At 49.0% G+C, this 24,966-nt stretch overlaps 1 protein-coding gene across 12 annotated transcripts in view; it reads left to right on the plus strand.

The window, feature by feature from the left end:
• Positions 1 to 24,683, plus strand: part of NDRG3 (NDRG family member 3) — a 104,065-nt gene extending 79,382 nt beyond the window's left edge. For 9 of the 12 annotated variants that reach the window (XM_019485593.2, XM_006266043.4, XM_059733301.1 and 6 more), the window contains 7 exons: positions 643 to 708; positions 7,919 to 7,970; positions 9,710 to 9,757; positions 12,789 to 12,824; positions 12,920 to 12,971; positions 20,743 to 20,781; positions 21,332 to 24,683. In XM_019485593.2, coding sequence (XP_019341138.1) covers positions 643 to 708; positions 7,919 to 7,970; positions 9,710 to 9,757; positions 12,789 to 12,824; positions 12,920 to 12,971; positions 20,743 to 20,781; positions 21,332 to 21,510 — 472 coding nt within the window. In that variant the 3' untranslated portion in view covers positions 21,511 to 24,683. The remainder of the gene's footprint in view (positions 1 to 642; positions 709 to 7,918; positions 7,971 to 9,709; positions 9,758 to 12,788; positions 12,825 to 12,919; positions 12,972 to 20,742; positions 20,782 to 21,331) is intronic. The other 3 variants (XM_059733298.1, XM_006266045.4, XM_006266044.4) reach the window with 1 other exon arrangement.
• The last annotated feature ends 283 nt before the right edge of the window (positions 24,684 to 24,966 follow it).

The following is a 24,966-nucleotide window of genomic DNA, read 5'->3' on the forward strand; positions in this document are numbered from 1 at the left end:
AGGAGACAGTCCCAAGACAAGGAAGTACTCATCTAATGTGTACAGCCTTCCACCTGCTGTACTCTGAAGCATCTCATAATGACTCCTACCACCATAGGTCTAGTTTCCTTAGCCTTTATTTATCTGCAGCTGAGCCCTGTTCTATCCCTGGTTCACTAAACAAAGCCAGCTCAGAAGAGTGCTGTTTCTATTTAAATATAGAGTCTCAGTAGCATTTTGCCTAGTCCTTGGGACAAAAGGGCTAACATTATACCTTGAGTCTCCTTCCTGTTCTCCACAGCTTATGACTTGAAAATGCAAATCAGTGTTTTCTCTTTGCTCTACTGAATAAACTGGGTGGCAGGGGTAGACCGTCCTTTTCGAACCAGGCCTATGTTGTTATTAAAGCCTGGAGAGACCAGGCCCCATTTTCTTATTTGGTCCTAACCATGAGCAGCTGGGCATGCCTGTGGTTTGAAGCATTCTGCTAGGTTTTACCATCAGAGTCCTTTTGGAAGATGTTAGTCACTTTTTTATACAGATCTCAACTGGGAGGTAGCTGCGTCATCTCCTTCCACAGCCCCTCTTCCAGAGAAGTGCCCTTGTACCATGGCAGGGTTCCCTGTGTAGTATGATGGAAAATTGTTCTGTTTCATCTTCCAGTCGTAGAGACCTGGAAATTGAGAGACCAGTTTTGGGCATCAATGAAAACACAGCAAAAACACTCAAGTAAGTTGTTCTGAATCAGTCTGTCTATGTGTCTTAGACATACATTTTTAAACAATGTTTTTGTTGTTGGGTGTTTTTGTTTTTTAAATGTAGCTTGACTTTTTTCAAGAAAAACATCAAAAACACTGCTGAATCCAAATATTCTGATTCAGGTTGAACAGAATGATTTTGTTTGATGTGTAACAAATTTTTTCTATTTAGGGAGGGAAAAAAATGAAAAATAGTTTAATTCAAGTGAACTTGAAATGCTTTTTTTTTCCCTAATAAAGCAAAAATCAGTTATTTGTTTACCTCTAGCAAGGGCTGAGGTAGAGAAGAATAGCAGGGAGCATGGAGATCTTCACAGTAGCCCACTGGGGAGAGAAGGCGGCTGCAGGGAATGGGCGAGGCAAGGAGCAGAATTTTTTCCAGGGCCAGGTAGATATGGAGAACAGAGAGAAACTCTGTGGCAGCCTGAGCAAGCTGAAAGCGGGATGTTGTAGAGCAGTATTTCTTGACCCATGGGTTGCAAGGAAAAAGAGGGGTTCATGAACAAACTTTAAGAAATGAATCAACAAACTTTAAAAACACTGAGGGGCTGGGGCTTGGGGGCAGCAGGCTGGTAGTGAGGAGTACTGACTTGGGACTGGCCACTGATATTTATAAATTGATCCTGGTACAAAAAAAGTTGAGAACCACTGCTGTAGAGGAATGTAAAAATTAAATCTGGGTGGTGAGGAGGTCAGTAGCTAAGGGAGGAGCATATCCAATAAACAGAACTACCTGTACTGATTCACTTCCCTCGGGGGTCCGTGCTAAGACCTGCCAAGGGGTGGAACTGTTGTAGGCCTGAGTATTCTGTGAACTGTGAAACTGCAGATGATCGATTCCAGGAAATGCTGTAGGCATCTAGGGGCTGAACCGTATTAACTTTGATGGAAAACCTAACCACCACCACTACCGTAAGCAAGAAGAGAATCCAACCCAGATAATACCCACCTACTTAAGTGCTACAGGCAGAAGCTCTCTAGTTCCCCCTTTTACTGCCCACACTTCACAGGAAGGAGCTTAATATGCTTTTCTCCTATGACAATTTTCACGGAAGCCGCAAATTTGGTGGGACCCCCATGAAAAAGCTGGTCCCAGCAAAAAAGCACAGGGACTGCAAAGAAGCTGTAAAATGTCCAGCAAGTGGGGAAGGGACCTGAAAACAGAAGTAGGAGGCCTTGGAATCCTAAAGCGGAGAGGGTAATTTTCATATTGAAAGATGGCAGCTGCCCCCCCCATTAGCTGGGAGGCCCCAGAAGTCCTGCCTCTCCCTGGAGATTGACAGATGGCCATCTGTCAGGCTTCGGTGAGGGGCAGAGAGGCCTTTTTATACCTCTGATTAACCAAGGGGCCCTGGAAGTCCCTCCCCTTTCCAGAGATTGACAGATGGCCATCTGTCAATCTCCAGGGAGGGGTGGGACTTGAGGCCTCTTGGCCAGAGGCAAAAGGGAAGACCCTCTGCATTCCGCTGCGAAAATGGCACTGCACTGCACTCAGACCACAAAAATCAGGGGGAGCACTGACAAAATAGTAGGTCCCTTTGAGTTACAAAGTGTGATCTCTAGTCTGATAAGTTTGTCGTTAAATTAATATTCCAGAATCTGGACTTTCAGAAGCAGCCCTTTCTAGCAGCATTTGGTTGTGAATACAGCATACCAAACTCAAATTACACACAGACCCATCATACCCAACTGCAGTATCCTCATTGAAGAGCTATCAGGATTCATAGAAGCCACCCTGAAATGACCTGTCACTCAAACACTGAGTTTTCTACAAGCCAACAGACTCTCAACAAGGTCCAGAACATCAACCATCTCCAAGAAAGCTGTGCTTGGAACTATCAATGTCACCAGCCTGTACATATCCCATACCATGAAGGCATAACTGCCTGCATGAAATACTTACATGAATATTTAGTACACACAGGTTTGCAACATGTTGCACAACATATCCACTTCATCCTCACTCAACTTCACTTTCAACAATTAACACTTCCTCCAAAACAGGCACAGTTATGGGTACAAATATGGCCCCTCCATATGCCAACTTCATGAGCCACCTGGAGAAGAAATTTTTAGAAAACTGCTCCATTAAACCTGCACTCTACCTGCATTACATAGATTATATATTCATCATGTGAATACCTGGACTCACTTACCAACTTCCACCACTAGTTTAACAGCTATCACCACTCGAGAGAATTCTCTCTGGAATATTTCAATACTAACATCAACTTTTTAGATACTACAGTCTACATCAGGGGCAGGCAGTTATTTTAGGCAAAGGGCTGCTTACTAAGTTATGGCAAGCCATCGAGGGCTGCATGACAGGCAGCCTGGGGCAGATAAATATTAGTTTTCTAAGTTTTTTAGGGGCCCCCATGGGCCAGATAGAATGGCCTAGTGGGCTGCATCTTGCCCATCCCTGATCTGCATACAGGATGGCACCCTACAAACCATTATATACAAAAAGCCATAGACCTTATCCACAAAACCAGCAATCATCCCAAACATACTGAAAAAATGGTAATCTACAGTAAGGCCCTCAGATACCACCACGACTGCTCTGAGGAAAATACAGGTTTCCCTTGCTTTATGCTGTACACGCATTCCTGGAAAACAGTGCATAACTCAGGTTTGCATAAAGGGAACTCACTTTACAATGTAACAAATAGGGATATGTTCCAAGACCACAACAGTACTGACACCCAGACCCATTTCTACCACTTTTACAAGATAATTTTGGTACTCACCAACAGCAGACAGTACATACAAGCACAGGGTGGTGGTGAATGTTACCATAATAGGGATGGCAACTACAGAAACACATGTCACAGACAATGAGCAAGGAGCACAGATCCACACAGGAGACTATATTTTGGTGTGCCTCACTCCCACAATGCACTACGCAAGGCAGCTGACTGTGGGCTTCCACCACACTGATTGCATAAGAGTGAATTTGCCTTGCATATAACGAATTTTCGGTATAAAAAGGTCAATGCATAAGAGCAAATTTGCACATACAGAACCCTCATAAAGCAAGGGAAACCTGTACTCATGATACCCATTTTGCCAACCTGAAATCTGACTTTATACAAGGACACACTGACAGAGAAATAGAGTTAATCTTTGAAAGAGCCATCTAAACACGACACAGGAACCTGTTACAATACAAAAAGACCACATATTCCTGGTGGTCACCAGCCATGCCACACTTGAACTAACAAGAATCATCAACCCATTATAACCTATACTCTACTCAATAAATATCAGACCTTAAGAGAGAGATTCTCAGGCCCTCCATTCCTAGTTTTTAAATATCTCCTTAACCTCAACTCATCATTAGAAGCAAACTCCACTGTTCAACAGACATCAAATGGGACAGCCTTGCCATAACAATAGATGCCAAACCTGTCAACACATCTCCCATGCCACAACGATCAATGCCATCCAACAATGGACCCATCAGAATCCACAGATCCTATACATGCTTAACCCAAAATATCGTATATATCATCCAGTGTACTAGATGCCCACATGCAGGGAATCCCTGGAGGTGGGAGGTGCGAATCAGGACAATTGCCCTAGGCCCTGCACTTTGGGGGTCCCTGCAGAGCTGAGCCTAGAGCTGGTGATTCTGTGCCACCACCACCAGCTTTGCATCTGGCCACTTGCCACCACCCCCCTCCGTCGCTGGCTTCTTCACATCTGGGCCTCACACAGGCTGATTTGTCCCAGGCCTCACATCTTGCTAGGGTTGTCTCTGCCCACATGGGAACTATAAAAGCAAAATGAGACTAAAACTACAAACCAAAATAAATTAATCTCAGAAAAAAGATTAAGGAGAGACACAAACATATAGAACAGTTTTCACAGAACAGCTTCTCATGACCTCACTGTCCTCAAGCTCAAGGGCAATTTGCAAAATACCTTCAAAAAGCTAGCAGGAACAAGAATTCATAAACTGGCTGGACACAAAGAACTCTAAAGACAACACTGATATTGACTTCATGGCATATAATAATCTATCGGGCTCCTGATGATCTTTTTTCACACTAGAGGTGAGAATTACCTTCTTCCCTTTCAAAAGGTCTTGATCAAGCTGTCGTTCTGTGACTAGCTTGTCTGCTAAACCTCGAAATGTCTCTTCTCTAGCTTCACAGCCTTGCAAGCTGTTTTTAATTTTCACTGTGCTTGCTTTTCCTGTGCAGCACTCAGACCTGAACAAGAATGCATTACATTCAAAAGTTTGTCTAAATCTATCCCAGCCATGCAGTTGATGTCAGGCCATGGACTTGAACGTGGAGGTCTCATCTTGCCTGGTGCAGCCACTCATCCTAATCTGCTGCCTCCTCAACTCAGCATTTGGATGGACATGGGTGGTCAGAACCCAGTATCTGGACCTATCCACGCACCCCCTCCCTGTATCTGGAGTGGCCAGCCAGTGTCAGCTGACTTTTTACCCCTTCCGATAAAAACCCCTGATCCAGAAGAGGAAGTGTCTGGGCCATCAGGCTCAATCTTGTATCCTGGCCATCTTACCTGTGGTTTGTGCCTCTACTAGTTCTCTGATGGGTTCTCAGGCTCTCTGACTTGGCTTGCTCATGAACCATGAGTTTGGCCTGACCCTTGGCTCCCTAACCTGACTCTGGTTTGATCTCCCAGATAGCCAATCTAGCTAGCCTCCCGACCCCATGCTCTGCCTGTCTCTCTGGATCTCTGATTCAGTTCCTCAGATAGATTTTCTGGCTTCCTGGGTTCCCTACATTCAAACTCTGCAGGCTCCCTTCAGGTCTTTGTTTCTTTTGACCCTGGGTGACCTGTAGACCTGGCTGCCTGTAACCTGATACAACAGTTGTTTCAATAAAAAGATATTGCCCGCAAAAGTCCTTGCCTCTCATGTATATTCTGGACTATACCAGCTATGACATCACCCCAGCACTACCAAATTACACACACACAATTAAATGCTGTGCTCAGTTTACAGACTGCCTGAAGGACTAGCTGTGTGATGTTTGAGTTGCTCCATTTGAAATCTCAGCATGGGACAGGAAAGGGGCTTCCTGGGTGATTGAATCCAGTCCTCTGCTGATGTGGGCAACCACATCATGTAATCCCTTTTGTAAATTGATTGAAGTCTGTTTTAAAAAGAATTAGAAGTAGCAGGGTCACGAGACTTATTTGGAAAATTATTTTAGAAGTCTTACTCCTCTGATGGTCAGACCCTGCTATTTTCCAGCATTCATAGATTCAGGACCAGTTTGTATCCATTTATTCTTAGGCCAGCTCTTCTCTGTCTCCTGTATTTTACCACCTTATGTTTTCATAATGGGCACTCCAATCCCATTTCAACCTACATTTTGCTAGGCTAAACAAGCCAAGCTTTTTCAGTTTGTTATGCAAGATTGGTGCTCCATTCCCCTAGTCATCATAGTACCCTTCACTGGACTTGTTTTAGTTTAAATTCATATTATTTCAATTATATACTCAGTAAGTGCTGTGAAATGAGGCCTTTTGTCAAATTAAAGAGGTGAAGAATATACCGGTCATCAGAAGTTTTTACATTAAAGCTTTTGATGCAACTTTGGACATCACTGTACTTTAGTCTGCTCTAAGCCAAAGTACACCAGAGCTACACTTAGCTTTTAGCTTTTTCTAAACACCCAATGTTACAGGCAGAAAAGGTTCTTTGGGTAAATCTGATACCTTTTATTCTGTGTTACAGTGCACATAGACTGCATGTGATTATATTGTGAAAACGTTTGATTTGTAAATATGCCTCCATACCATATTCTGGTTTGTATAAATGCTTCCTCTGCATACATACCTGCTTCAGCCCTGCCACATGTTCAAATTTAAGCTGGATAGAAACAAGCTATAGAGTTGTTACACTTTTTCAAGCACTGACTTCGTATCTGGTTGGCTGTTTTTGTATCTGGATATACATTTTTATTGCATGATAATTACTTTGCACATGTAGCCAATCTAAATTTATTGCACAATTAACCAATTAATTGTGTAATATTGGTAATGAGTGGCAGGGACCTATATGTAGGGCAATAGCAATAGTCAGTTTGTGTTGCAAGGACAATACGTTGCAGAAGTGAATTCTGGAGAGGACCTTAGCATGTTAGAGTGCTCCAATAGCAGTGGCTTAGGCTTGCACACTGGCATCAAGCTGGGTGTGTCTGTTTCCTCAGAAGACTACACTCATATCAGTTTAGCTCTAAATTTTTATCTGCAGCTGATCATGGTAGCTAGGGACAGGCCAAAGTGCATCAGGGTTTCTTTAAGTTAGGGGTGTACCACCAGATTTTGAGGGCCAATACCGATAGCCAGTTTAAGTACATTGGCCTATACCAATCTGATTTCCAGTACAGCTATGCCCAGCTGGTAAGTCTGTTGTGGAAGGAGAGGAAAGGAGGGGGCAGATCAGTGCCCCTTGCAGTAAGGGAGGGAGTGGCCCCAGCCCCACAGCTCATCCAGAAGGCGGGTGGGGGCAGCTCCCCCTACTGTACACACCCAAGGAGGGTGTGGGGGTGTGTGCCCCCAGCTCTGCAGGGCTGCGTCCGGCTCTTGTCAGGGCTGGGCCGAGCTGCGCTCAGGGCAGGCAGTAGTGGCACTGGGAGGGGGCTGCAGCCACCCCAAAATTGGTTGTAGCCCCCCTAATCCCCCTTCCCAGCACCACCAATGCTCATCCTGAGCACAGCTTGCCCCCACCCTGTGCCAGGCTCTAGCCCCAGCCTGCAGCCTGCCCAGATCCAGGGGTATACACCCCATGCCCTCCCAGTGTGCACGCAGCAGCAGAAGCCACCCTGATGCCCCTGTGGACTAGCCCCAGCTCAGTCCCACACCCCACTCCAGCTGGGCAGCACCTGCCCCAGCCCACTCCTCACTCACACCATGGAGGGGGTGGGGGGTTGATCTGCCCCCCCCCCCCCCCTTGCTCCTTCCCTCCCTCCTCCTCTTCCACCACAATAGACTTAACAACTGCACGCAGCTCTCCAAGCTGCTGGGCTGTGCTCCTCACTGCCTAGGTGCTGCTTGCGTCGGCATTTAATTGGCCACATCAGGACAATTTCCGATAGTCAATTTTCTTTATATCAGTGCCAATCCAATATCGGACTGATGTATCAGCGCACCTCTACTTCAAGGAATACATTTCTCTTTTGGTTTTTGCCTAGATGCCCAGCCTTGCTAGTGGTTGGGGACAGCTCACCTGCTGTGGAAGCTGTGGTAAGTGTATATGGCCTCTTTTGCTCAGAGTGCTCCTAATATCCCAGGAAGCAGTTGACAAAACCACCTTATTCTGCGAACCATGGTACCAAGTGATATTCTAGGGTCATCCAGAGCCTTCTCACAAAAAAAGCTTGGCTTTGACAAAGCCAATGCTTCTGCCGATTTCCCAAAGCCCTGTGGTCTTCCAGGGGAAGTCAGCTATATACTCTGGATGTCAAAAATGTTATCAGTTAACCCTCTTGACCCTTGAGGGAATTAATGCTCTCTCTCAGAAACAGATCTACAAGTCCTAGCTGATAAGTGAAGAAGCTACTTATTCACTTTTGATAGGAACTGACTAAAGTCCTTATACCTGAACATCTTAGAGCTTGCTCCGTTAAGGCCATGATTCTTTCAGGACCAGGTATCTGCAGGGTGCGATCCCTTGAGATCTTTAAGACTGTGTGCGGACCTCTGGTTCACATGCTCATGAATTACTGTTCCTTTGGTACTGTATCAAGACCAGCTGGGGATTTCAGGCTGGCAGAGGTCCTCAGCCTTCCTCTTTGGACAAGTGCTTGTAAGCTGAATACAAGCTGTCTGGTCAGACTCCAATGCAGGAGCTACTTGCCTTCAGACCAGACTTGGCCTCTGTGAACCAACACTGACCTTTTCTTCACCATTTTGAGGTCAGCTCCAAATAGGGTTTGTGCAGTATAGAGGAGCTGAGGGATGGTGAGGAGAGGGGGAGTAGGCAGGTCTTATGTCCCCGAGTCATCAAGTGTGAGCAGGCTTGGGGCTCTGTAGTAGCAGTATAGAAACAATAGGAATTACTGGAGGAATAGCCTCACTGCTGTTTTAAGAAAGCTTGCAAAAACCTGGGAAATTCCTAGTACCTTAAAGAAAGCAGTTAGATCCTTGTGAAGCTTATCCTGGCCACTCTATTTTCTGTTTTCTTTTTTCCCCAGTTAAAAACTTGCCCTCTCCCAAAACAAAACAACAGGAGTCCAGTTCTTTGATTTTGCTATTGTGGACCTGGGATAAACTCTCCAGAAATTCCAGTTACTTCTCAGTCTACAGCAGAGGAGGCATGACATGCTCTCAAGCCTCAGCTTCCCTGGCTGTGACAAAGCACAAAGTAATCAGGTTCCCAGCTCCTGGGACTTCTTTTTAACTTGTTCATCCAAATTAGCTGTTCCACAAGATACTCTTTTACTGCCTTATACTACATGCTGTCCTTACCCGCTCTTCTGAACTTAACTGGCCTAAAGAAATATATCCGAGTTGGTGAACTGGGCTGATCAAGATCTAGACTACGATTCCCTCCCTCCCTCCCCCCCGTCATCATTGTCCAACAACCTTTCCCGCAACAAAGGGCTTCCCAAACATTTTAGAGTGAAAACTATGCTGCCATCTCCTGGACGCCCACCTTCCCAACCGCAGCCCGTTCTCACAGTTCTGTAATGTTTTCCTCATGTCAAAGTGACACAGAAGCATGTTTAAAGATCAGGTTGAGGAGTTTGTCCTTGTAAGAAGTTATTCTAGTGGTCTTCTGCTTTTCATTCATTCAATCTGCCCTTCTTTTTTACTATTCTGCACCTGCTACCTTGCCATCCGATTCATTCTTCTCCCTTCCATGAGGGGAGAAAAATATACTGGTGGGTATTTGCTTATCTGGATGGTTCTGGTGCTGAAGGTGGTTGCTGCTCTGTATTTGACACTTTGGATTTCATCTGATCTTCCCTTTTGCCCTTTAGGTTGAATGCAACTCACGGCTGGACCCAACCAAGACTACACTCTTAAAGGTAAGTAGCTCTAGAGTTGTTACAGGTGTCTTAGAAATGTTATCCGTGCCATGGCAGGGCAAAAAAAAAAAAGAGTACTGGGGTCAAATGACACCAGCAAGGTGTTCATCTAGCCTCCTCTTAAAGACCCCCAGGGTAGAAGCCAGCACCACTTCTCTTGGAAGTTGGTTCCAGATCCTAGCCGCCCTGGCCGTGAAGTAGCGCCTCTTGATATCTAGTCTAAATCTACCCTCTGCCAGCTTGTAACCATTATTTCTTCTCACTCCTGGGAGTGCTCGGGGGAACAGGGACACCCTCAATGCCTGCTGGTCCCCTCTGACTAGTTTGTAAACTGCCACTAGATCCCCCCCTCAGTGGAGGCTGAACAGGTTCAGGTCCCTTAGCCTCTCCTCGTAGGGCCTGCCCTGCTGCCCCCTGATCATGCAAGTTGCCCACCTCTGGACCTGCTCCATGTTGTCCACATCCCTCCTGTAGTGCAGCACCCAGAACTGGACACAGTACTCCAACTGCAGTCTGACCAGTGTTGCATAGAGGGGGAGGATCACCTCCTTGGACCTGCATCTGTGGATGCACGACAAGGTGCAGTTGGCCTTCCTGACCACGTCCCCACACTGTCTGCCCATGTTCATTTTGGCATCAATAACGACTCCAAGATCCTTTTCTGCCTCTGCACTGACAAGAAGGGAGTTCCCCAGCTTGTAGGTATGCTGCTGGTTCTTCCTCCCCAGGTGCAGTACCTTGCACTTGTCAGTGTTGACACCCATCCTGTTCTCATCCGCCCACCCCTGTAACCTGTCTAGGTCCGATTGCAGCCTGTTCCTCCCTTCTAGCGTGCCCACTTCTCCCCACATCTTAGTGTCATTTGCAAATTTTAACGGTGCTTTTTACCCTCTCATCCAAATCACTGATGAAGATGTTGAACAGTGCAGGCCCAAGGACCGAGCCCTGGGGGACCCCACTGCCCACATCCCTCCAGGTCAAAAATGACCCGTCCACCACCACTCTCCGGGTACGGCCCTCCAGCCAGTTAGCGACCCATTTGACTATGTAGGTGTCGACACCAGTCCCCTAGTTTTTTAATGAGAATGGGATCAGAGAGTGTCGGAGGCCTTCCTAAGGTCCAGAAAGACTACATCCACTGCTACCCCTGCGTCTAAGGATTTTGTCACCTGGTCATAGAAGGCCACCAGGTTGGTCTGACAGGACCTGCCTCTGATGAACCTGTGTTGGTTGCCCCCAAGCATAAGCTCCCCTGCTGGCCCCTCATGGACATGTGCTATGATAATTCTCTCAAAAAGCTTCCCCAGAATCGAGGTAAGACTAACTGGGCTATAGTTTCCTGGGTCCTCCTTCCTTCCTTCCTTTTTTGAAAATGGGAACCACAATGGCCCTTTTCCAGTCCTCTGGCACCACACCAGAGCACCATGAGTGCTCGTTAAGCTGTGCCAGGGGTCCCACAATGATCTCTGCTAATTCCCTCAGCACTCTGGGGTGGAGATCATCAGGACCAGCTGATTTAAATACCTCCAGTCCCTCCAGAAGTTCCCCGACTAGATCCTCACTGACCCAGAGGGGTCTAGATAGGCATTCTGGACTGTAGGCTCTCTGGTGCCTATATTATTCAGAGTAGGAGAGGAGAGCATGCAGTCAGGAAACTAGTTCCAATTCCCTGGTTTTCTAAACTGTATGCTTCTGGCCTTGATAAAAATTAGGGTAGCCTAGGGGCTGCTTTAGTTTGTACCAACTGGCAAATGGTTTCCAGGGAGCCATCCAATAAGAAGATTAGCAATTGCAGAGGTGGTCCAGTCACACCCTCCTCCTGTCCTATACTCTGCTCCAATTTCAGAGGGTGGCTTTCATTGGACACAATTTTATCACCTTTATACCAGTTTAGCATTCTTCTCATCTCACCTGTCTATATCAAGATGACTTCTTAGCATGTCAGAAAACTAAAATATGAAAGGGACACAGATAGGAAGAACCTGGTCTTGTTAGTGGAAAGAGTTGGGGTAGGGAAAGAGGTGCTCATTGAGGCCTAAATATGACCTGGAGCAGTTCACTGGTAACAGAGATACACCCCCAAAAGTTACCAGCTGCAGTGTGTTCTCAGAGCCAAGTCGAGAGAGCTCACAGTGCAGGGTGCTGCACCTGGGGAGGAGGAATCCACAGCACACATACAAGCTGGGGAGTTCCCCCCCTTGAGAGCACAGAGGTAGAAAGGGATCTTGGAGTCATTATGGACTCCAAGATGAACATGAGCCACCAATGCCAGACTGCAGCCAACAAAGTCAACCGCACCTTGTCATGCATCCAAAGACGCATCTCAAGCCAGTCCAGAGAGGCGATCCCCCCCCCCCCCCCCACACGACATTGGTCCGGCCTGAATTGGAGTATTGCATCCAGTTCTGGGCACCACTTTAAGAAGGATGTGGCCTGCCTTGAGAGGGTTCAGAGGAGGACCACCTGCTTAGTTGGAGGGCAACAGGGCAGGCCCTATGAGGAGAGGCTGAGGTGGGATTTGGTGGCTGCCTACAAACTCATTAGGGGAGATCAGCAGCAAATAGGAAGGGTCCTATTCCCCCCAGCACCACCTGGGGTGACAAGGAACAATGGCCAGAAGCTGCTGGAGAACAGGTTCAGGTTAGAGAGTAGGAGGCACTATTTCACTGTTAGGGTGGCTAGGATCTGGAACCAACTTCTTAGGGAAGTGGTCCTCGCTCCTACCTTGGGTAAATTCAAAAGAGGGTGAATGAACACCTGTCTGGGGTCGCGTGATCCCAGTGTGTGCTCCAGCCATTGGGGGGGGGGGGGGGGGGGGGTTCAGACTAGATCATCTATTTAGGTCCCTTCTGACCCCTAACTACTATGAAACAGTGCACTACATGCTGTATGAGGCTTCACCTCATTTTAAAAAGTGGTAATCTATTCCATTTTTGCTAGCCAGGCTCCTGTTTAAGCAGCTGTTAGTGGAATTGTGCAGCACGAGGATTGGCTATATAGAATGGTTCAAAACCCCTCTCCTCTCTTGCAGATGGCAGACTGTGGGGGGCTGCCTCAGGTAGTTCAGGTAAGAACTCATTTCCTGATTGAGTAGATTAGAGTTGTCTTAAAAACACATGCTTTTATTCCACTTGCACTAATGCCTTGTGTTTTTCTCTGCAGCCAGGGAAGCTGACAGAAGCCTTCAAGTATTTTGTTCAGGGAATGGGCTATAGTAAGTAACCAACAACTTTGCATTCTGGAGCAGGTTTGGTTTTACAGAGCTCAGATTATCTGTGGATTGTGCTGAGCTCTCAAGGATACATAAGTCGTCTTTGTATCATAGCAGCAGTGTCCCCCTCTCTTAGTATAGGGCATACAGCCACTGAGCTCCATGGATCTTGTCAAGAATGGAAAATGAGTGGTGTGAAAATACATGCTAGAAAGCTTGTTTTATAACCATAGTTTAACTACCAGTTAAGCACTTAGTATAGATAAAGTGATCATCAGCTCTAGGGCCATATATTTGTCCCAGTTTAGAAACTGTGTGTTCTAGTGGGGTAGTTGATCCTTTGCACTAGGTCCCAAAGGAAGCGCTTGAGAGAGCAGACTAGGCTACCTCCTACCAACATAATTCTGGTCCAGGGAGGGGGACAAGGCTAGCTGTGCAGAATGCTTTACAACAGTGGTGCTGCAAGACCTGACAGCACTGCTCTGCATGTGCTGTTCTTCCCTCCTGGGACACAATTTGCTTCCTTACAGATTTTCACTGTGCAGATGCCAGTGAAGCTTCAGAGCCAAACTCACCAATTGCCAGGCATTAGAGCTGCTCACTTCCCTAGACATCTAAAGAAATTGGTCCCTATTATCCAATAGGCCCTAGGCAGAGCATTGTCTTGATGTTAGAGTAATCTGAGGCCAGGATAAGTCTCTTACCTTGTTCCCAGATGAGTAGGTCAGGTTGAAAGAGATTTCTATTATGTGACCCCCATCCTTTCCTTTCCTTTGCCCTCAAGACAAGATACTAGGAGAATTTGCAGACTTGTTGGAATGTGACTGGTTCGTCTTAAACAGCATGCATACAGCCGTAAATACAGCCCAGTAGCTTGGAGAGCAGCATCTGGCCAGTAAGACACTGGGAGGCAGGGTGCATGGGAGGGGGGGGGGAAATAGACTGAGGCCACCACTGTGAGGGAGAATGGGGGGCAGGGGCAGGTGCTACCCAGCCAGGACAGGGTGCAGGACAGAGCACCCTGGGGAGGAGGGGGGGGGGGGGGGTCAGCTACCAGCTGCTGTGTGGCCCCCCAGGAGGGTCATGGGTGGCATATGCCCCCCCCCCCCGTGTTATGCACAGGGCAAGCTGCAAGCTCTGGGCCAGGGGCTGTGCCAGACTCTTCCTGGCAGGGGGACTAGGCCAGAGCTGCATTTCAGGTGGGTGGGTGTGGGGAGGGCTGAGCTGCACAGGGTGGGTGGCAATAACAGTGTCTACTGGGGGGGCACTATGGGGAAGCTATAGCTCCCCCCCCCCCCCCCAAGCCCCCCAGTGCTGCCCCTGCCCTGCTGCAGCTGAGCCCACCCTGCCCTGAGCACAGCCCCATCCCAGGAAGAAGCCAGGGTAGTCCCTGGTCCCAAGTCTGCACACAATCTGGGGAGGCACATGCCCCCCATGCTTCCCTCAGGGATGTACGCAGTAGTGGGGAGCCAAGTCCTGCCCCCCCCCCCCCCCCAAAAAAAAAAAAAAACAAAAAAAACCCAAACCTCCCATGGCTCCATCCTGCTCCTGGCCCCGGGGTCACATTCACTGCCCCTGCCCCACTCCCTCCCTCACCATGGGGGCCTTCATTTGCCTCCCCAAACCTACCAGCAGGACGCTGATCTCCAAGCTGCATTCCTGTAAATGGCTATCAGATTGGTATTGGCCAATATGACTGGTTAATAAAATCAGCCATCAGTATTATCCAAGAAAATCTTTATCAGTGCACCCCTAAAAGAAATTGGCTGGGCCTACAGTACTCTGGAGTTCTGCTGACATAGGCAGGCCAATATTCTCCTACAACACCTCTCTCTGTAGCAGGACCAGGCCCCAGGGGTAGCCGTGACACCCCTGGTGGCCACACAATTCCTGCCCCACACTGGTTCCCCAGTGTCCCCTCTCCTCTTCCCTGCCATGCCATGCCTTGATGGAATTGTTCGGTTGTAAAAAGCAGGGTGGCCCCAGGGTCCCAGAGCAAGCCCTAGCCTGCTTTAGCCAGTGTATCCCTCCCATACCCAGCTGACCCCAGTCCTGTCCTTCAAGCACTAGATGAGGGCCCTCTGGTAGCCCTTAAATATCCCAGGGCATCAGTTGCCTTGTGACCTCCTTCCACCCTTGTACCCATACCCATGCCTTGCAGTTGGTACTTTAAGTTGTCCACTGGGCCCTCTGGCCCATCCAGAGGCCCAGACTTTAGTCAGCCTGCCAGGCCCCTGGCCCTGGCAAGGCTTTCTTTTCTCTGGACCCCTGGCCCTCACCCTCCCCAGGCTTTGGCTCTCATCTTAAGCCTACTCTGGTCTCAGCCCTCCACTCTCTGGACCCCTGGGCCCTTGCACAGCTACTGTAGTTGTATCCCACCCCTCAGCCTTCTAGGTCCCCAACCCCAAGCCAGGCTGCTTCTGCTACACCAGTCTTCTGCACTCAGGCTCCCTCACCTGGTCTGGACTGCTCCCACTGGTCTTGGCTCCCCTAGCCTCAACCTGCCCCAGCCCACAAGCCTCTGGCTAGGCTGCCTGACCCTGGCCTTAACCCTTCTGGTCTTAGCCTAACACATCACACCAGCCTCATTCCTCTGGGATTCTGACCCTCAGCTAGGCTGCCTGCTTCCAAGTGCTGTGCCAGGCACCCCTGTGTGGCTTCTACCCCTCTCCAATCCAGTCCCTAATCAAAACAAATGCAGGCCCACCGGCTATATAACAAACTCTCCCCACACTGGGTCACAACCAAGGATCCTGGTTTTCTCTGTTAAAAAGAAAAAAATCATCAGAAGTGCTCCGATTTTGGGGGGAGGGAGGCAGAGCACAAAATTCTGATTAAAAACCCCCACATCTCCTTTTTGCATGATTAAGATGAAAATGCCTCTCGGTCACAGGCCAGGATCCCCAGCGGTAGCCGTGATGCCCCTGGCAGCTCTGCAACCATGCCAGCTCCACCACAAGGGCACCCTCTTGTCTCACCTACCACATCTTGATGGTAAAATAATAGATTGAGAGGCTGTCTCCTTCTTATGAGGTTCAGCAGACCGGAGCCATGTGAACTCACGGCTCCTTGGGCCTTTCACCAGATCTCATTCCAGTACTGTGCTGCAAGGGGTGCCTTGAGCCTTATGGGTTAATTATAGGGGAGGATTTTGAAGCCCCACACCATGCTCCATGCCTCACAGGTGTTACATGGATGTTGTTTCCTCTGTTGGGGCCTCTGCCCCTTTAATCTAGCTAGGCCAGTGGTCATCAACTATTCAGTTGTGATCAACTGGTCAGTCGTGGAGCCTCTGACAGTCTCTCAGCCTGGGGTGGTCGAGTACATGCGTGCTCAGCCTCCCTGGACTGAGATGGACTGTCATAGGCTCCGTGATTGGGAGCAACAGGACGCATGTGGCTGGGCTGAGTCACACCCCTGCCACCCAGGCCCGAGCTGGATGGTGGGACAATCCCCTGTACCCTCTGCTACTGGGTGAGTGGGGCCCCAGCCAGACTGGGGGTGGGTCAGAGCCCAGGCAGCTTCTCCAGGTGCCCTAGAGGGGCTCCCGCCATGCCACACACACCAGCAGAAGCCCAGGGAGCACATGCCTCATCTGCTATGTTCACCTCAAGCCCTCTGTGGGCTACAGGCAGCAGTGGGATTCCAGCACACTCCCCTGCAGGGCTCTGGCTGCATGCCGGTCCCACGCTGCTACTCTGCAGCCCCCACCCCAGCCAAGAGGCACAGCATGGGGTGCTCCTTGCCCAGCCTGCGCCTGCCCTGCACCCAGGCCTGAGGAGCAGGGCATTGGGGTGCTCTACTCCACTACGCACAGGCTATGTCCAGGAAGGCATTGTTGGCCCCCCATACCTGCTGGGATCCACATTCCAGCCTCCTCCATCCCACTCCTAGCACTGGCTCCATCTGGGACCTACTTCCCCTCAGCACAGCAGCAAGGAATGCATCCCAGGGCCAAGAAGGGTCCCAGAGATGCCAAGAGATCAGGGGAGAGCCTGTCCTCATTTGTCCTGGGCTACAGGCTGCTCCCCACCACAGCCCCAGGCCAGGGAGGATGCTGCAGGCAGCACCAGGAGAGGCCCCTGTCTGGCTGCACCCCTGCAGTGCCAAGCCCTATGTGGCTACACCTTTCTGGTGCTGGGCCCTCCAGCCTCTTGAGTAGCTGTGCCTTTCTACCGCCAGGCCCGTCCCATCTGACTACACCCTTCTTGCACTAGGCCGTCCTTCATTTGTGTATCTGCACCCCTCTGGGCTGTAATGAGAAGTCCCATTAGTGCTCAATCCCAAACCTCCTGCACAAACAATAGTACAAACGTAAGCCCCTGAGCTATAACAAAACAAGAACAATGGAGACAGTGTTCTGCCCCATTAAGAGGACAAACTTCCCCCCAGGACACTGTGCTTCCCAGCCCTAGGTACCCTGTGGGCTCCTAGTGCCTCACTGCTCCTGTAAGTAGCAAAGCAGGCAATCACCCATCTGCAGGAACTTCTTCCCCTGGCAGTTGCCAGAAAACATCCCTACCTACCCCAGCCTTGGGTTTATATGTGCCCAGGACCCTGCCTCCATCCTTCAGCTGACTGCCTGCAGGTTGTTCTAATTACCTCATTAGCCTGTGGCTCAGGCAACCTGCAGCTGTGGTGCTCTGCCTAGCTGTAGGGCTCCCTGGCTAGGCTGCTTCTGCCTTTAAAGGAGCAGGCACGTCTTAGTGCCCTGTGAGACCCTCTCTCTTTAGCAAGGGGTTTCAACTTTTTTTAATAAGTGTACCCCTGGGGGGCAGGGAGGAGGGGGGAGAATAGCTGGACACGGAGCAGGGTTGTGACAAGTGGCGGAGCGGTGGCAGTGCAGCATCTGTGCGGCCCTGCTCTTGCCCCACCCCAGCCCTGTTGCTATGAGGCAGTGGCGCAGGGTGGTGGTGTTCCATCCCTGTCTGCCCCCACGTACCTCACGTACCTCCTAGAACCTTTCAGAGTACCCCCAGGGGTACACGTACCCCTGGTTGACAACCCCTGCTCTATAGGCATCAGTTAAACACAATGTTTTATCGATACAGTAGCAATTTTAAAGCACTATGGAAGTCTACCAGTGCCTCAGTTGTTAAAGTAAAATTAATTCTAAATACCTATATATTTTGCTGTTTGATTTTGTTTGGTTTTTTTTATCATGGAAAATCAGAGCTCCCCCTGCCCCCTTTGCTTACCAGGACATGGGTCCAGCTGAAGCTGTTACCTGCCTCTGCTTTGTGGTGCTGAGCAGCCCTGGTATGCCAGTGCCTCTCACTCACAAGCCACAGCCCCCCAGCTATGCCAGTGCCCCTCACTCCCAACCCTCAGTCCACCATCCCTGCCAGTGCCCCTCACTCTCAACCCACAGATCCCCCACTTCCCCCAGCCAGGCTGTTGCCCCTCACCCCTGATCCACTGCCCACCCACCCCCAGGCCCCAGCCTCCAGTGTGTGGAGAAGGGGGTGGGTTTGTGAGCAATGGGGTGCCTGACCATAGGTAGGTGCCCCCTCAGATGTGTGCATCCACAGCAGGGGACAGGGCTATAATCTGGCCAGGAGCTGCCTCCACAGCCCAGTAGGCAGGACCTAGCGCAAGAGGGTAAAGCAGGGCATCAAGGAGCCCACTGGGCTGCAGAGGTGGCTCCTGCCCAGTGCAGGTCCGGCCAGGCTGCAGCTCCACACTTCACTGTGGGCACACAAATTTGGGGGAATATGTGCATTGCTTATGTCACCTGACCCCTCCCCAAAAGTGCACACAGCAGCAGGGAGCATTCCCCTTCGCCTAGGATGAGTCAACTGGCCATCCTGCTCCCCAGCTAGGCCCCACAGCCACACATCCCCACCCCGGCCCTGGACCCTATGCACTGCCCCGGCTGGGCAGTGTCCCCAGCCCCAGCTGCCAACCCTGCTGCAGTCCCTCCCCCACTGTGGGGACTTGGTATGAGCCACCACCTCAATGTGCCCCTCTCACCCATTGCCTATGCCCTTGCCCCCTCGCATAGATTTACCTGCAGGCAGTTGGGGGAGTTGCTCTCCACTACACTGCCTGGGGCTGTATTGCTGGCCACTTGCATGTGTGCATGCACACACATGCACATGGCACCCCCTGCATCCAATTGGCCTCCTCACAGCCCCTTGCAGGCTGGAACTCTGCCAGCCTGCAAGGGGAAACCCATGGTTTCCTGTGTTTTTCTCCTTTAAAGGAGAAAATCTGCATTTTTTCTGCAGCAAACAGAAAACCTGGATCCCTAGTCATAAATTCCTTGCAAGCTGTAAGTCTCCCTTAGCTCTTTGCTTGCAGCTTTTGGAGAAAGCCCAGGTGCTGGATATCCCATCTCCTGCAGCCATCTTACCCAGGAGCTCTTTTCCTTACTGTTTACAGATCCAGGCTGAATGCCTAGTCCCAGGCACAGGTCTTATGTGCCTCCTAACCCTCTGTCAGGTGGCTCTCTAGCCACCCATAGGGACTGGGTGGTCCATTTTGACCAACCTGTCCTTCTCTCCTGCGGCTTGGTTCAGCTACTCACAGCTTCTACTGGGCTGCCTAGATGTTTGCCCATTAGCTGCTTATCTTCTAGCAGCCTCACACAGCAAGCTCCAGGGATAGTTCCTCCCCTAGGGGTAGCTCCTATCCTGGCTGTTACTAGCTGTTACTAGACACTTGCTGCAGCATCCCTTTAAAGTAACTGGAGCTTCTGGCTCTTTGTTAGTCCCCCCTACTTACCAGGTAAGACTGGCCTGTGAAGATGTGTAATAAATGGAGTGGCTGTTGTCTTTCATTAATCACAAGACTCAGCATGCTCTCAAAGGCTCATTGGCTCCTACACAGACTGAGATTAGGGTTTTCTGGGCTTGAGTCAGATTTTACAGCAAGTGCAGTCATTAAAGCAAGCACTGCAAAGTAAGTGTTAAATAGAGATCTCCTGGCAAAGCCTGGAATGCTAAGGAATAGGTGGGAGAGGATGTTCTCTACTTCCAAGTGAACTGAGCTGTCCTCAGGAAGAGTTGTTCTCCCAACCTTTAGGAGTGACAGTTTTTTAAAAGGCTTCAGGGCTAAGAGCAGTGGCCCTCCTGCCAGAGAAGGTGACCAGGACATACCTAGAAGCAATGACTTCAGTAGCCATCTCCACTGAGGGATCATTCCTGTGCACTTCTGTCTCTAAACTTCTTAACTAAAGCTGTCTGTGCTGCTGTAGTTATTGCCCCTACCTCACAGACATCATCCATTTAGGTGGAGGGAAAGCTCTCTGCCACAAACCTGTAGCAGACCAGGAAATGATGCTCTAACCCATGTCAAGGCTTTAGTATCACTAAATGTGCTTCTTGGCCCCTTTTTCAAGGGAAGTGGAATCTGATGGCTGCAAACAAATGAGTGCAGAGTGTTTTATTAAGCTGCTCGGCTGTTTTGGAAGCCTAGCAGAGGATTTGAGCCATTAGAGACATAGGATATTATATGATTTATATGATCTAATTCCTATCTTTCTAACTGGCAGAGAGCTGGGTAAAATTTGTCCCTGGTCTTGAATAATCACCTCTTGAGTAATTCTGGGGTGATTTCTTCTCCATGAGGAGGCTTTTTAGAGGCTTTTGTTTACAAACATCAAAGCATTCACTGCAGTGTACAAGCCATAAGCCTAAGAGTAGAAGTGCTGTTGATTTGCAGATTTGACACACTAGATCTATTCAAGCAGTACAGCGGATCCCAGTTGCACTGTAAAACTAATTGGTACTCTCCTGTGTTCGTTCTTTTTGTGGTCTTGTGTTGTTTCCAGTCCCTTATATGCAGCTCAACCACCTGAGCACTGAGTCAGGTACCTGCAAATGCGCATCTAGCTCTGCCCAAGTCTGCATAAACTAGAATGGCCCCTCTGTACTCAGGTGCATTGCCGTGGCTGTTTCTAGCATGTTCTGCTAGGCTGATCCATTTTTCTGGTATGCTCTGCTGGCCCACTGTGTGCTAAAGCTAATCCATTGTGCAACATGTATAGTCTGGTTTTCACCCTTGTTCCTGACTGTTGCATGGTATGCAGCTCTCATTAGTTGCCTGGAACTAAGAGCTTGGTTTTCAAAAGGTCACATGCACAATCCCAATTCTAATTTGCAATTTCAGTGCTTCATTTGCAAATGGACAGTCATGCTGCTGGCATTTGCGTACCTCAGACCTTTTGAAGTAAGGCCTTAAACGTCCTGCTTCAGGTGTATAAAGCTAGTTTGGGCAGCTAATAGTGACTCTTCTGATTGGATGTGTAGTTCTTGTTGTTCTTACTTAATAAGGTGTTGCACTTGAATGATCCCCAGTAGTCAACTATGAGTTCTGTCATCTTACTCCCTTTTTAAGCAACTTTTCATTCTTTCTTGTAGTGCCAACAGCTACCATGACCAGGCTCATCCGGTCCCATACCCAGTCCTCTTCTAGTGTGGGCTCTGGGGAAAGTGTCCGCAACTGGTCTCACACCACCCACCAAGATGAGGGACCTACTGGAACCCTGGAAGCAGCTGATATCCAGAATGCATCTCAAACCATGGAAGTATACTGCTAAGAAGGAGTTTCGCTTCTGGATCTGAACAACTCCATCCTCCACCACTGAATCCATCTAGAACCTAGCATTTTGTCCAACAAACTGGATTCTTTTGTCTAACTTGTGTATGCCCATCAGAGCCATCACTGTCCCCTTAGTAGTCTGTATTTGGCATTACTTTGGTCCTTTTTGTATGTCTTTGCCATCAGAACCTGTTTAAAAGTTGTCATCATTCCACAGTCTTAGCAAATCCAATTACTGTACATGTTAGTACCATGTCTTTCCAGTGCTATCTGTGCTGTACGTCACTCCAGATGGCAGCCACTGTCTCCCTCTTTATTTAAAATATTTATGTGGTTTTGTGAGGTTTTATAATTGCTTCATAGTTGGGCTTCTGCTGAAGGAAATTAGGAACACAGATGAGATATGGAGTGCAGTTTATATAGCACCTCTGGGATGACGGAAAATGAGACTCAGTGATGTAAAACTCCGGGCTAGGAAGGCAAGTCATGTTCTACTGCAAAGTTATGCATGGAGTACAAACTATGTCAGAGGTTTCTTGTATTCCCAGGGCATTTGGTATTTGCAGCATGCCTGGGGAACCTAAATAGTCAAATGGAGGGATCCAGGAAGGGTGGGTGCAGGAGTAGCAACTGGCACTGTAGACAGACCACACCACAGGAGCAGCAGCTGAGGACTTTTTTTAAATCCCCAAATCAGGTGAGAATTTCTCTTCTGCCCCTGTTCCACTCCCCACGCTTGGCACCCCCTCCCTTCCCCTTCATGCTCAGTGGCCTCTCCCTTCCCATCCCCTCCTCACCCCTCCCATTCACCCTCTTTCTCACCTGCCACTGTCAGTTTGCATGCTATTGTGAAATGCAGTGCTGCTGCAGACAACGGTGCAGGAAAGGTTCTGTCTCCCTGAGTCTGCTCCTGGGCTGGCAGGGAACATGTGGGGGGATCTACCAGGGAAGAGGAACCCACCCACTGCCATTGCTGCTGCTGTCCCAGGCTAAGCCTAGTTCCTCATACAGTCCAGCTAGAGCAGTGCAGGAGGGGCTCTGGAGCTTCCCCCATCCCCAGAGCAGCCAGAGAGAGGGGCAGTGATTGGCAGGGGAGGAGAGGGGGATTACTACTGAACACATAGGGGAAGGAAGTAGGGGATTCTTACCTGATGTGGGGACTTAAAGTCCCCAGTTACTGCTCCTGCAGCATGGTTTGAAAAGCAGGTGTGACTGTGGCCACTGCACCCTCTCTGGATCCACCCCTGGATAGTCATAATTATCATTTGTGTATCAGAAGGTGCAGAATCATTTTTTTTCCTTGGCCTCAAGGAAGTGCAAAGCACTTAACATATTAATTCTCACTAATTAAGAGGCACTGTTCAGCAAGGTGCAAGAGATTAAAACCAGGGGTGGGCAGTTATTTCAGGTGAAGGGCCACTTACCAAGTTTAGGCAAGCTGTCAGGGCCGCATCAGTAGCCCTGCCCCTTGACAGGTGGCCTGCTCCCTGGTCACCATCTTGTGATCAAAGTTCCACCCCCTAACACCTGACTTTTGCCACCAGAAGGCCTCCCCTTGCCCCCAGAAATACTCCTTTCAGCAAGGGGTTTTGCTGTCTCAGAACCAGAAAAATACGAAATTATATTCTAAAAATTGAACATCTACAACATTCATTAATTTGATTTAAAAAAATATTTTTGCCCTGATTTACATATATTTATGTAGCGTACATAGAGGTGATTGTATAATAGCTTAAAATGAAGTCTTGTATATTGTGGGGGGATGGGGGCATGGAGGGGTGAATAGAGTTTTGTGGGGACCTGTTGGTGTATGGGGGAGGGTGTGAGTGTGGGGTGAGGGAGTATGTGGAGGTGTGTGTAGATATGTGGGGTGTGGGTGCATGTGTATGGTGGGGTGTGCGTGTGGGACTCGCCCTGTGAACACACACACACTGTTTCTCTCTCCTTCCCTTACTGCACACAGTCTCTCCCTCCCTCATTACACACACACACACACACAAAGTCTCTCCTCACTCCTTCATTGCATGCACACTGCACACACACTCTCTTTTGCTCGCTGTCTCTGTCTGTCACTCCTGGTCCTGGGGTACTGGCGCTTGTCCTGTGCTGCCACAGTCTGGTGATGCAGCTGGGGGCCACGTGGTGCCAGAGCAGCCAGCTGGCATGCAGGGAAGCAGTGAAAGCTGTGGCAGGCAGAGGCATCCAGCTGGGGATGCGGGGGTAGGAGGGGCCTAGAGGCAAGGCCGGGCTGGCCTTGCTACTGAGTGCTGCCGGCTTCCCCTGGGTCCTACTACCCCTGGCTCCTGTCATCCTTGACAGGCAGCCAGGAGCAAATAAATTTTAATCTTCTAAATTTTTTAGGGGTCCCACAAGCCAGATAGAATGGCCCGGTGGGCCGGATGTGGCCCTCAGGCTGTATTTTGCCTGCCCCTGGATTAAACTGTTTTACAGCAGCCTTGGCTTACTAGAGTGGCTTTGCTGATCTATAAAGATGTTACAGAAGCAGTTTTGCAGGAGGGCCAGATACAGGTAGGATACTTGCTAGCACTTGGTTGCTTCTCTTAGTTGCTGCGTTTTGGATGTAACTTGTAGAAATACTTAGCACTAAATAGGTTGAGAAGTGGTCAGTAATACAGATCTAGTCCCTACCATTCCTGTGGTGTTGGTATCGATGAAATACTCCACGCTTCCCAGATGGTTTGTCAGAGTAGAATATTCCAACTATGGCTGCAAAAATGCCAGTGAATATAAAAGGCTCTGATCGGAGACTAGTCCTGTATCACTTAGGCCTGTTTCGTGTGTAGATCATAAATGGCTTGGAAATGTCTGGATGCAGATATGCTGTTTCTGTCTTCATTTAAATCACAAGCCTGGGTTTTTTTGCATATGGTGGGGCTACAGGGCAAAAGGCAAATGACCCGGACATGCAGCAGACAAGCTGTTAATTGGTAAAAAAGGGATAAGTAATCAGGTTGCTACAGATCTCTTGACAGAGGCAAGGCAAAATGTCCTTTTCCAGCTGTTGTGTAGTCCTGACTCATAGGGAACCAGCTACTCTAGATGTTACATTCATGGTTGGCTCCATTTTAGGCAGGAATTGGGACAGTGAGACTGCCTGATGGAGACTTTATACCAGTTATGAAATAAAGCTATAACTGAGTTTCATTGTTAGTCTGTCTCATTATGCTATTTTTGTTGGCATCTTAGTAATGTAGTTGCTGTTGGTATGCTTATAATCCTCCGGAGCCTGACAAAGAGATGTACTGTGGTGGCTCGCCATTATATGAGCCATGAGTTGTTAATGTATCTTGACGCTTGGAAACTACCACAAGCACTTACACATGCGTTAGTATGCCAGACAAATCTTTTATGGATAGCTCCTATATCGTGCTCTGGGAACTGGGCCAAGTGTTGCACTTTGTCAGGCACTTCCCCAAGCCTATCTGCTATTTCA

Source organism: Alligator mississippiensis, chromosome 9 (genome assembly GCF_030867095.1).
Source record: "Alligator mississippiensis isolate rAllMis1 chromosome 9, rAllMis1, whole genome shotgun sequence".
Taxonomy (NCBI): Eukaryota; Metazoa; Chordata; order Crocodylia; family Alligatoridae; genus Alligator; species Alligator mississippiensis.